The 12,206-nt window shown below is 42.6% G+C and overlaps 1 protein-coding gene across 7 annotated transcripts in view; it reads left to right on the top strand.

Annotated features, from left to right (window-relative positions):
* Positions 1 to 12,206, top strand: part of vps13a (vacuolar protein sorting 13 homolog A) — a 524,014-nt gene that overhangs the window by 409,982 nt on the left and 101,826 nt on the right. For all 7 annotated transcript variants that reach the window (XM_041186720.1, XM_041186723.1, XM_041186721.1 and 4 more), the window contains 4 exons: positions 1,187 to 1,268; positions 1,718 to 1,787; positions 4,801 to 4,909; positions 7,803 to 7,916. In XM_041186720.1, the coding sequence (XP_041042654.1) occupies positions 1,187 to 1,268; positions 1,718 to 1,787; positions 4,801 to 4,909; positions 7,803 to 7,916 (375 nt within the window). The remainder of the gene's footprint in view (positions 1 to 1,186; positions 1,269 to 1,717; positions 1,788 to 4,800; positions 4,910 to 7,802; positions 7,917 to 12,206) is intronic.

Raw genomic sequence — 12,206 nt, forward strand, 5'->3', positions numbered from 1 at the left:
CATTTAAGGGCTCTGCTGCTGACCTCTGTGGAATACGACATCACAGGTGCCCCCTTCGCAAGGGTCACTGACTTCATCAGCTTCCTGATGGATGCAGCTTCACAAGTGCAGACGGCAAAGTGTTTTGTATCAATAGTTGGCTTCCCCCAGGTTCAGGGTGCCATAGACTGTACCCATGTAGCCATGAAAGCATCCACAGAAAAACTGGACATTCTCATTAACAGGAAGGGCTGGCATTCCATCAATGTCCAGCTAGTCTGTGACCATATAAAGAATTTCTTGCACGTCAGTGCATTCTTACCAGGAAGCTGTCATGACTCCTTTACACTTCACAACTCAAGGCTGCCTAACTCTTTTACCCCAACCCCATGTATACAGATGAATTCTGGGTTTTAAGGGCTACATCCTGAGGAAGTGCTTCTAACCCCATTGATGGATCCTCAATCCAAGCCCCAGCATCGTTAATACAATGAAAGTCACCTGCATACCAGGACACTCACTGAGAAGAACATAGACCCATTCAGAATGAGATTTTGATGCTTTGACCGCTTTCATGGAACCCTACAATACTCACTTGCTAGAGTCTCTTGAATGGGTGTTGTATGCTATATGCTGCACAACATGGCTGTGGTGCTCGAGGAGGCTGAGCATGAGGAAGGCCCAATATCATCAGAGACAGAGGATGCCAGAGTACTCAGTCAGATGTGACAGATGCACAGGGTGGCAGAAAGCTTGATGGTTTCCTGAGTACTGAAGTGTACATAGCACTTCAGTCAAAGAAGATGAGTGTTTAATGGTATGGATTACTGACAGTGGTGGCTAACACAAGGGGTACATGCCTTCCAACGTTTCCATCTTGATATGCTCAACAGCTTCTTTTAAGACCTGCAAAGCTGCTTGCTCATAAAGGATAAGCAGGCTGAGGTTTGAGGGTTCATCACCAGTCTGCTATCTCTTCTGGCTGTTATTGTCTGTTATTCCCTTTAAGAACGATTATAATGAGATACAGTAAGTTCCAGATGCATTTGAGTTATTTTGAAACAAATGGAAAATTTTGTTTATCTCATTATAGAATTGAATTTTATTGCGAATGAAGATATTAGTATCACATATAACATTTCAGTTTTTAGATAACATCTACTATTTTTGAACTAAATAGCTGCTTTATTTTTGTTTTTATTTTCAGATTCAAAATCAACTTTCTGGAGCTATCTTTCCTTTTCCATTTTATCCAATTATTCCCCCTAAATCTATCACCATGGATTCAGGTTGGTTTTATATGATTAACTAGCTCAGCTATAAAGAAACTACTACATGTGATATTTGCTGTAAATGGAATAAACAAATGTTTTCACGCTCATTTGGATAATCATTGGCATTTTGTGATTGTCCTATTAAATGGTTATAAACTCTGCAGTTTATAACAATGTTTATGGTGTAAGTTGAGGTCAGCAAAACCCAGAACTACAGAAATTTCATTTATAATGAATTTATATTTTACTTGACTTCTTTAAGTGTAATTTTAAATTGTCTGCAGCACTGAAATGGGAATCCCGCAACCTTTTGAGCAAATAAAAATGAAATATAAACTTCTAGATCAAAATAATATTTGGTGAATTTGATATTCAGATTAGAAATTAAAAGCAGTTCTAGAATTGAGTACTTCTTTGAAAAAAATCAACAAACAATTTTTACTTCATTTTTTATCTTTTGATAGCACCAAAACCATTTGCTGATGTCAGTATTGTCACAAGGTTTGCAGGACAGTCTGAAATATGTCGTTTCAGGTAAGTCATAAACATGAAATTGACCTTGTCAATGATCACATGGTAAGAAGTGGGAATGTTTGCTGATGATTGCATCATGTTCAGTACCATTCACAACTTCTCAGGTGCTGAAGCAGTCCATGTCTATATGTAGCAAGACCTGGACAACATTCAGGCTTAGGCTGATAAGTAGCAAGTAATATTCGTGCCAGGCAATGACCATCTCCAACAAGAGAATCTAACTGTCACCCCTTGACATTCAATAGCCATCACCATCACTGAATCCCTCTCTATCAACATCCTGCAGGTTACTATTGGCCAGAAACTTAACTGAACCAGCCATATAAATACTGTCGCTATAAGAACAGGTAAGAGGCTGGAAATTCTGAGGCGGATAACTCGCCTCATGACTCCCAAAGCCTGTTCACCATCTACAAGATACAAGTCAGCAGTATGATGCCACTTGCCTAGATGAGTGTGGCTCCAACAATACTCAAGAAGCTTGACACTATCTAAGACAAAGAAATCTGCTTGAAAGTCACCCTATCCAGCAGCTTAAACATTCACTCCCTCTACATCAACACCTATTGGAAGCAGTGTGCACTTTACACAAGCAACTCACCAATGATCCTTCAACAACACTTTACACTTAACAACAGTTTACAAACCTGAAGCCTTTATCACCTAGAAGGACAAGGGCAACAGACACATGAGAACCCGCCACCTTCAAGTTTGCCTCCAAGTCACACACTATCCTGGTTTGGAACTATATTGCCACTGTTGCTAGATCAAAATTGTGGAACCCCCTTTCTAACAGTGCTATTGGTATACCAGCACTAAATGGATTGCAGTGGTTCAAGAAGGCAGCTCACCACCGCCTTTTTGAGGGCAATTAGGGATGAGCAACAAATGCTGGCCTTGCTACTAACACATTCCATGAAATAATTTAAAAATAAGAAATTTTCAAGCAAGCTATTACAATATTATTCCTTGTAATCAATTCTGTTCCTTTGTGCAAAATAATTTTGAATAAATCATTTGAAGACATATTTTTGTACCAAGATAAAAAATAGAAATATGTTGAAGATTTTTTTTCAGTTAAAAACTAAACATCCTATAGGGAGGGGGATATGATGCTCTGACTTTGGATTTTTCTGTGATTACTACATGCTGCCCTGTGACTGCCAACATAAGCTTGAGGTTCCAGTAACATGAGCTGTTCAGCACTGAAATAAAAGACAAAGTGCTGGAAATACTCAAAAGGTCAAGCAACATCTGTGGAGAGATAAACAGAATTAATGTTTCAGGTGGATGGCCTTTCATCAGAACTGGGAGAAGTTAGAGGTATAACATTACAATCTCTAATTAATATTACATCTCTAACTTCTCCCGATTCTGACGATAAGTCATCAGCCTGAAACATTAACTCTGTTTCTCTCCACCGATCCTGCCTGCCCTGCGGAGCATTTCCAATATTTTCTTCTTTAATTTCAGTTTTCCAATAACTGTAGTATTCTGCTCTTTGATTTATTCAGGAATGAAACTGTTAACCAAGTTACTAATAGAAATTATACACTGGAGCTTTTAGAAAGAAAGCAATTTTTAAAGTTCATTTTGCTAGGTGTTTTGAATGTACCAGTTAAAAGAAACTGGATCAATTTGATGTAAATAATTGCTAAAATTTAATTGAAGGTTACATTTCTATTTTAATGGGTTTTTTTCTAAATGAGAAATATGGGAATAGGATTTTTATTATGTAAGTGCACCCTGCAGTAATATGTGTTTTCTGTACATTTGCTTCCTAAAAACGGTAAAATCACTGGTTGGGATTCAGTTTATGGAAACTTTTTCATTTATAGCTATTCAATATTGCATATTTTCTAAAATGATAGTTCAAAACTAAATGGTTACTACTATGACAATGATTTCACTAAGTCCTGCTTGAACCCCAGTTGCCTACACATGGAGATTCTTGTCCTTTCCCATTTGGGAAGAAACACTTTCATTTATATCGCATTTTTATTATCACTATTAGCATGTTCTGAAGACATCTCTGTGCATTTCACAATCACCTACCGCCAAATTGTTTTTGAAGTGAAGTTACTGTTGTTATGGAGACCAATCACAAAGCCCTGGCGACCTAAATGATTAAAAAAAACATCTAAACTTGTTTTTCAAAAGAACTGTCTGCACCACAGATAATATGGATTTTTAAGTCCGTTATCAGCAACAGACAGGATCTCCGCGGAACATTTCACCAGAAAGAAGTTCTTCCTACATTTCTGCTCATTCAGTGTCAGCCTAAAATATATATGCTTTTGTCCAGAAATGGAATTTGAACCTTTGGATTTTCTACTCTGAGCCAAGTGCATTACCAACTAAGACATGCTGTCAAGATCCTACAAAGACAAGGTGCACTGCCACAGGATTCTCTTAGTTTCCCATCCGGTCCTTCTCTCTTATAGGCCCAGGATAAGATCGTTTTACTTTTTGCTCTCAGGTCTCCTGATTCCCTTCAACCTACAATATGAATCCACACTATAACCCTTCAAACAGTGGTTCTTTTATTGGACAGTGACAAGAAGTTATAAAACCGAGTACTGGGCCCAGTCCTTTCCAGCTTGATTCAAGGCTCCTACTCCTGTCTCAAGATGTCTGCTCCATTCTGATTATCCCAATTCTAGTTTCTTTCACTCAAGTGTGTCATCATAGCTCCTGGATTATTTCTCTTCTCAGTAAAGCATCACGTATCAGAGACCTCATAATGAAGGAGAGAAAAAGAATAATATATAAGTAACAAAATAAGAAATAGGGGTGTGGCAATAAGAGAGAACCATACAGAGAAACGGAAAAAGGGATTGCTGAACAGACCCTCAGTCAAGCAGTGAAAAAGGACCTTTTTTTAAAAATTGTATGATCAATATTTTAGTTGTTACAATTACAAAAATATTTCAATCAGTTGCACATTGACATTAACTTGAAATTAATCTTAATTGAATTTCTGTCTTAAAGATATGTTAAATATTTGTAACAGGTATTTTAAGGTTCTAATTCAAGAAATGGATCTGAAGCTGGATCTTGGTTTTCTTTATGCTGTGATGGACCTATTCACCCAATCAACAGATGCAGATGCAGAGCAAAAGGTGGAAAACAACATATATAACCTAAGTATAAACAAACAAAAAGGATAGTATAAGTTGTATTTAGTTTAATGTCCTTTCCTTTCAATTCTCCAAGTTATTGGTAGTAATTTCAAAATTTCCATTCAGATATGAATACATTTTCTTTGGCTAGTGAATGTGGGGTTGCAGATAAGGACTTATGGTACTTCTGATCCAACTAGCCAGTCAAAAACATAATGCATCTCAGTCGCCACTCCTTTTGATACCATCCAATTCTTTTCCACGCTATCTGCTACCAAGGCAATCCTGAAAGTCCCACGGATTCACTTTTTAAAGAGGTTGGCAGCAAAATTAGACTCTGAAGTCCCTATGGGGTTGGTACCAAAATGGCGTCTGTATTCACTTCTGGAACAGCCTGTGCCACTCACCATCTTAATGCAGATGTTAGTGTGGGTATTAGGAGCATGTAGTGAAAGGATGCAGAGTAGACAGATCAAGACGCAAGTCAGCGTGTTTGATGCCAGTGCTACCATCTTAGGCCTCACCGCTCTAGGAAACACCCTCTCTCTACCAAGCACAGCTGAATATGCATTCAGCAGCAGGAAAGACCCCACCATCATCAGTGCTATTTAATGGAATCATCAAAAACTTGCAAGTTAGTTGCTCTTTACCTTTAATTAGCTCTGTTTGGGTCTGTGGAAGTGCTGGATGTTTTTCAGAATTGTTTCCAGTAAACGAAATCTGGAGGGAATGGTACTGCACATGGAGAAGGCCTTGATTATGACTACAAGGGCTGTCAGGGCAAACTGCTAGCTCCAAGTCATGCAGCTAGAGCAGCAGTCCCCCTTGGCTGCAGCTTGAGAGGGAGAATCACTAAATAGGACAACAAGTTGCATATTGAGGGAGGAGTGCAAAAAAGGCCTCTCATCAGTAGGTCTTATCCACCTAGTGTTTCTGGAGCACTTTTCATACCTCCAATTAAGCCAGGAGCAGTGTCTGTGTTGTCTGTGATTCGTGAAGGAGGTGCTCTCTCTATACTTATCTCATGAAGCCAGGCCTGCAGCCACAGAGTAGGGCAAGTGTGCCACTGCGAGTATAGTGAAGGTAACCATAGTGCTGAATTTCTTCACGCCTGGATCCGTCCAGGCTGGAGCACGTGACAGCTAACACACCCCCCAGTTGTCGCCATTGCTGCACCAGTGAGGTGACAAGAGGCTTGTTATGCCATGAGGGGACTTCATTGTGTCTTCTCTGAACAGAGAGAAGCAGGTGAAGAGCATATGTGACTTTGCCAGGATAGCGAACTTCCTTGTGCTGCAGGGTGCCATCGACACAAGACCTTGCAAGAGCTGCATGTCAGTGTGAGATATACCACAACCTCAAACACTGCCACTTGCTGAATTGCAATTGCTCTGTGACCACATTCATACATCATGCTGGTGAATGTCTGCTATCCTGGCAGCATTCATGATGTGTTCATCCTGAGCCAGTTCACTGTTCCATCAACCCACATCAAAGCTGAAGGTGACTGCTGGGTGAAAAGGGTCATAACAGCACAACAAGATAAGAAATAGGTGCAGGAGTAGTCCATTTGGCCCCTGAAGCCTGCACTGTCATTAAATATGATTTTGACTGATTTGCCTCAACTCCACTCCACTTTCCTGCCCACTCCCCATATTCCTTGATTCCCAGAGAGATAAAAAAAATCTATCAATCTCTGTCTTGAATGTACTCAACAATGAAGCATCCACAACTTCGTGAGGTAAAGAATTCCAGATTCACAATACTGTGAAGAACTTTGTCCTAATCTCAGCTGCCGAGGACACTTGGTGGCTTTGACGTCACAAACACTGCAACTACATGTGCATGAAGCCTTTTCTTTTCCAATTACTTTATTGGAAAATAAATTGGGCTGCTGATTGAATATCAATCATTTTGTACTACCACCCAAGATTAATTTAAGTACCCCCCAATGCCGCCTCCCTCCTTCCTTGCCCATGTGCGGTCACACTCGAATTGACTGACTCATTGCACACTCAACACAGTGGCTGCTGTTTTTACTGAGATGCATGTCCAGAACAGGTATGGGAAGACAGAAAACCCAGGTGTACATGTTTTCAATTTTTTTTTCCAGCTTTCCCACCCAACAATTAGCCCGATTGATAGTTGGGCAGGGTAAATTGTGGCACAAGGCTGCAGTAGGCTCAGTGATGGTGGAGGGGAAAAAGATTGTGTGGGTTGGGGGAAGTTCATGGATTGTGGAGGATGCAGGGGAATTGGGATTGGAAATCATGAAGGTGGGACTGATTACTAAACAAATTGCTCGCAGCCTGGAGCTGTGATTAAGTTGTGGGGAAATTGGGAGGAGATCATGGAGGTGGGGTGTTTTCACAAGGTGGGTAATTGAGCCTGGAGGAGGCACTCTTATTTCTCCTGGCCCAGAAGCAGAACTGGAAAAGCATTTCTCTTAGGGATCCAGCCCTTCTCATCTCCTTTTGCCTAACAAATGTCCAGAGCTCAGAGAAATCTAGCCAACAGTACTTAGAAACCTTGTTAAAATGGCACACAGTTTCCTTGAAAAGGTTTCAACCAACAACCCACCTCCTGAGAGTGGATTGGTCACATGCTGCCTGACTTGCCTCAGATCAAACCAAAATTGGACAGCCTTGTGGTGGCTTGGGGTCAACTCGAAATTTTTACAATGTTAACTTCCCACTTGACCCAAACCTATCCATTTTGGTGATGCTCAAAGCGTCTGCAAGATGTTGTGGGTCAAATAAAAATCAGAACTTCTGGTTGGAAAGAAAGTAAAAGCAATGACAAATTACCACAATGTTAGGAGCTTTAAAGTAAGGCAGTTCTAATTTACAAGTTCATAATTTAAATATGACTTGTTTTAACATTTTTTTTTAAGCTGGAATCATTCAAGGACGACCTTGAGTATATTCAAAAAGAGCTGTTGACTGAATCTGCCACAGACACCTCACCTGTCAGTCTATATGAGTACTTCCATATTTCTCCTATCAAAGTAAGTCAAAGTTTCAAGTAATTCACTGAAGTAATATAGGATTCTATTTGCTTAAGATATAATCAGATTCGAAAAATCAGTTCCTTATGTATGCACTGCATAACCTTGAAGGTTTTTTTTATCGGTTAAAATTTTTAATGGGCCAGATCCTCCGGTCAGCAGAGATACTGAGGTGATTGCCACTGGCTGGGAAGAGAATTGCGGCCCTACTTCCTTCCATAGTTGAAGCCAGCTCTTCCTGTCCCAGCTGCAGCAGCAATTCCTCGGCACAGTCAGTCACAGAGAGTAATGGTGAAGAGGAGCAGGGGAGAGGCCATGTCCCTTTTTACCACACCAGTTGTCATTCAGGAAAGTTTTTAAAGGTCATATGGATTTTTGTGGATTAGTGAGTGGAGAAGGGGTGTTGCAAGTGTGAGAGTGGGAAAGGGTGTTGAGGGAGTGTGTGTGGAGAGAATGTTGAGTGAGTGAGTGGCCAGCATTTTCTGGCACCTCCCACTGGCGGGATCTTCCGGACCCGCCAAAGTCAATGGCCTTTTGTGTGGCCTGCTGCATTTTCCAGCCCCGCCCCTGCCACGATCGTAGGTGGGTGACTGGGCGAGGGGGATAGTGAGGGGGGGAGTGAGTGGATGGGTGGCTGTTGGGGGGGAGACTATGTGGGTGGGTGATGACTGGGGGAGGGGGTCTGCACGGGTGGGCAACTGGGGGAGGGGACACAGCAGATGAGCGACTGGGGTGGGGGACACTGGGTGGACGACAGGGGGAGGGTGGCATTGATTGGGTGGGTGACTGGGGGGAGGGGGACACTGAATGGATGGGAGTCTGGGGGAGTGGGTGAATGAGTGGGGGGTGGCTGGTTTGTGGGTGGGTGGCTGAGTGAGTGGGTGGACGATGGGGCAGGAGAGCGAGTGTGGGGGGAGGGGAAGCCAGAGTGGATGGGCAACTGAAGGAGACAAGTGAATGGGTGGGTGAGATGGGGGAGGGTGCTGGTGATTGGGTGGTTGACTGGGCAAGAGGGCAGCTGGGGGAGGGGTTGATTGGTTGTGGGGGGAGGTGGCGACTGGGGGGAGAGGGTCACTGGGAAAGGGGGTGACTGGGGAGAGGATGACTTGGTGAAGGGGCAAATGAGAGGATGGCAACCTGGGTATGGTGGCGAGTGCACGGGTGGACAATTGGGGACGGGGGGGGTGCGGCGAGTGCACGTTTGGGCAATTGGGGGAGGGGGCAAGTGCATGGTGGGCGAGTGTGGGAGGGTCAAGTGATTGAGGAGGCGACTGTGGGAGAGGATGGGTTAGTGATTGAGTAGGTGAGTAGTTGTGTTGTGGAGTTGGAAATCAGATCGGGGTATTGTTGGGCGGTCAGATTGGGAGGTAGTGGTGAGGTGTGGTCCCTTGTTAATCACCGACCTGGGCCAGAAACTAATAGTTGGACAATATTAGAGTAAGAATCCAACAGGCCCAGGGCTTTGATGCTGAGATCTGTATCAGAGGTGTTCTTGGAGGCCCTGCGGCACAAATCTGTCTATTGGAAATTTAAACTTCCTATGCAATTACTGCACATGTACACGGGTCAGGACTTGCGCAGGGTCCCAATGCACGACAGTGGCTAACACCTCGACATTTGCCACTGTTAGTATTGAAATATCCAGCCCATTGAGCTCTCAAAGGCAAAACTATGTGGTTGAGTCACACTGTGATTTGGTCAAACACAACTTTGCATACGTAACTTAGTGAACCAGATTGCATTAATAAAAGATGTTGCACATTAGGGGAAAAAGATTATGTGGTCAATTGTGACTTGAAGTTGCTGGGGATAGGTTGGTTGACAGGTGATATTGGCACCGGGAGGGAGAAACATGCCTTGGGATGGGGAGACTCCACAACTCATTGCATGTCCCAGGATAGCCCTCTTCCACCTCCGGGCTTTCAAATTCCACATTTACATTTAAAAGTTACATTTTTAAATTTATTTTGGTCTCTGAGTGGTTTGTTTGCTGGGGGTTGATGGTGACTAATCTGACAATAAATAGCACCATCCATAGTTCCATAAAATACAGATATAAAGACAATGGGTAGATGTTGAATTAGAGATAGATGCAACAATGACCAATTTCAGGGTTAATATTCTGCATCTAAAAAAACATGTGAAAGGTGTTGGGTGAATTTTAAAGCATCTTTGGTGACTGCTTAAAGCAGGTATGAGACCCTTTACAGATGTAAATGGCTTTTTTTTAGCACCCCCCCCCCCCCCCCAACCCGACCCACAGGTAAGTTTAACATCACACCACTCAAAATTTTCAAACTAACATTGGGTGACCACCAGCAAAGGTGAGTTTAGAAAAAATGTTATTTTAATAATCATAGCTGTGGAGCCAAGGTGGAGCAGGAGTCTGCACCACTCCCTCCCCCCCACCAATCCAGTACAACAGTATCTTAACAGTACCTCCCTATCGCCCGTATTGCCACTCCACCCACTAACTCCCAAGATTTACATCTAGTTTGATGCCATCAAGGCAAGCTACCTGATATTCAAATCTTGAAATGGCAGTGTAGTCTGTAAAGGCATCAATCATTAACATTAATGAACTTCAGGCTGGCCTCAGGCCCCTCATTTTGGGCATGCTTTGTGGTCGTTTTGCTGTCTTCACGTTGAACTTGCACACCAATGAATTTATACCGAATGACTTTCCACAGTTTAAATGTTTTAGATTATTTTACAGGAAATAATTAAAAACCAGCAGTAATCATTAAGTACTCAATCTACATAAGAATGAACAAGAATAAACCATACAGCCCCTGCTCCATCATTCAATAAGATCATAGCTGTTCTGATCTTGACCTCAACTCCACTTGCCCCCTAGAACCCATAATCCTTGACTCTCCTATAGTTCAAGAATCTGTCTATCTCAACCTTGAATATACTCAATTAATGAGCCTCCACATCTCTCAGCTATAGCAAGACTGCCCTACTGTTCTACTCAATCCCCCATGAAATAAAGGCTAATATTTCATTTGCCTTCCTAATTAGTTGTACCTGCATGCCAACGATACCCAAATCCCTCTATACCACAGCATTTTGTAGTCTGTCTCTATTTTAATGATATTTTGCCTTTCTATTCTTTCCAGTAAAGTAGATAACCTCACATTTTCTCAGCATGCCTGTGAATTTTTTTCCAACTCTCTTAACTATTTATAGCCCTTGCCAGACACTGTGTCCACACAACTTGCTCTGCCACCTATATTTGTACCTCCTGGAAATTTGGCTATGATACAGTCTGTCCCTTCATCTGAATCATTAATATAAGTGATAAATAGTTGAGGCCTCAACACTGACCCCTGTGACACACCACGAGTGACGGTTTGGCAACTGAAAATATGCCATTTATCCTGACTGTTTGTTTTCTGTTGGTTAGCTAACAGCTAATATATTATCCCCAGCACCATGAGCTCTTACATTGTGCAGTAACCTTTTATTGAATGGCTTTTGGAAATCCCCAAATACACTACATCTACTGGCTCCCTTTTGTCCACCCTGCTCTTTACATCCTCAAAAAACGCTAATAAATTTGTCAAACACAATTTCCCTTTCATAAAAATGCTTGATGGTATCAGGACATTTAGAAAATCATAATGCAAAAGGAAGAATTTTCCGCTCCCTTCTGCGGAAGGCACCATGGCGGGTGGGAATGGAAAATATAGGAGCGTAAAACTCAGTTTACCGTTGGCATAAAAACAGGTTGCGATTGTCCGCCCCAGACCTCAGTGGTGGTGCGCATTTACTGCCACACCATGTCGAGAATGCCATATATATCTGAATCTCATGAATGCTCATTATAAAGGATACTCACCGGAATCATCTCCCCGATGCTGGATCAACCAGCCTCACCAGTGTCTAAATAGACCAGTGTGTTTCACAACCACATATAAGTGACGTGCACCCAGAGACATGCACTTTTGTCGTGACTTGAAGGTTTGTTTGCATTGTGCAGTGCTCACGGCATCTCTGATTCCACGCCAGGCTTCGCAGGCAACACCTCATTGCTTTCAGAGGTAAAGCTCTATGTGCCAGACCAGCGGTAAGGCCAGGGTGGGTTGTAATGTGCTGCAGAGTGAGGACTTGACTGGGTAGGGGAAGATGAGACAGAGGCAAGGGAAGGGGCTACAGGGCTAGGGCTGGACATGGGTTTGGGGAGACTGGGGAAGGTTGCACTCAGACACATGACTGAGAGGGCATTGGCGGGTTGCGGGGAGGGTGGTGGGGGTGCATCCTCTGGGCCACAATGGTTAGAGTCTT

This window comes from Carcharodon carcharias, chromosome 4, assembly GCF_017639515.1.
Source record: "Carcharodon carcharias isolate sCarCar2 chromosome 4, sCarCar2.pri, whole genome shotgun sequence".
Taxonomy (NCBI): domain Eukaryota; kingdom Metazoa; phylum Chordata; class Chondrichthyes; order Lamniformes; family Lamnidae; genus Carcharodon; species Carcharodon carcharias.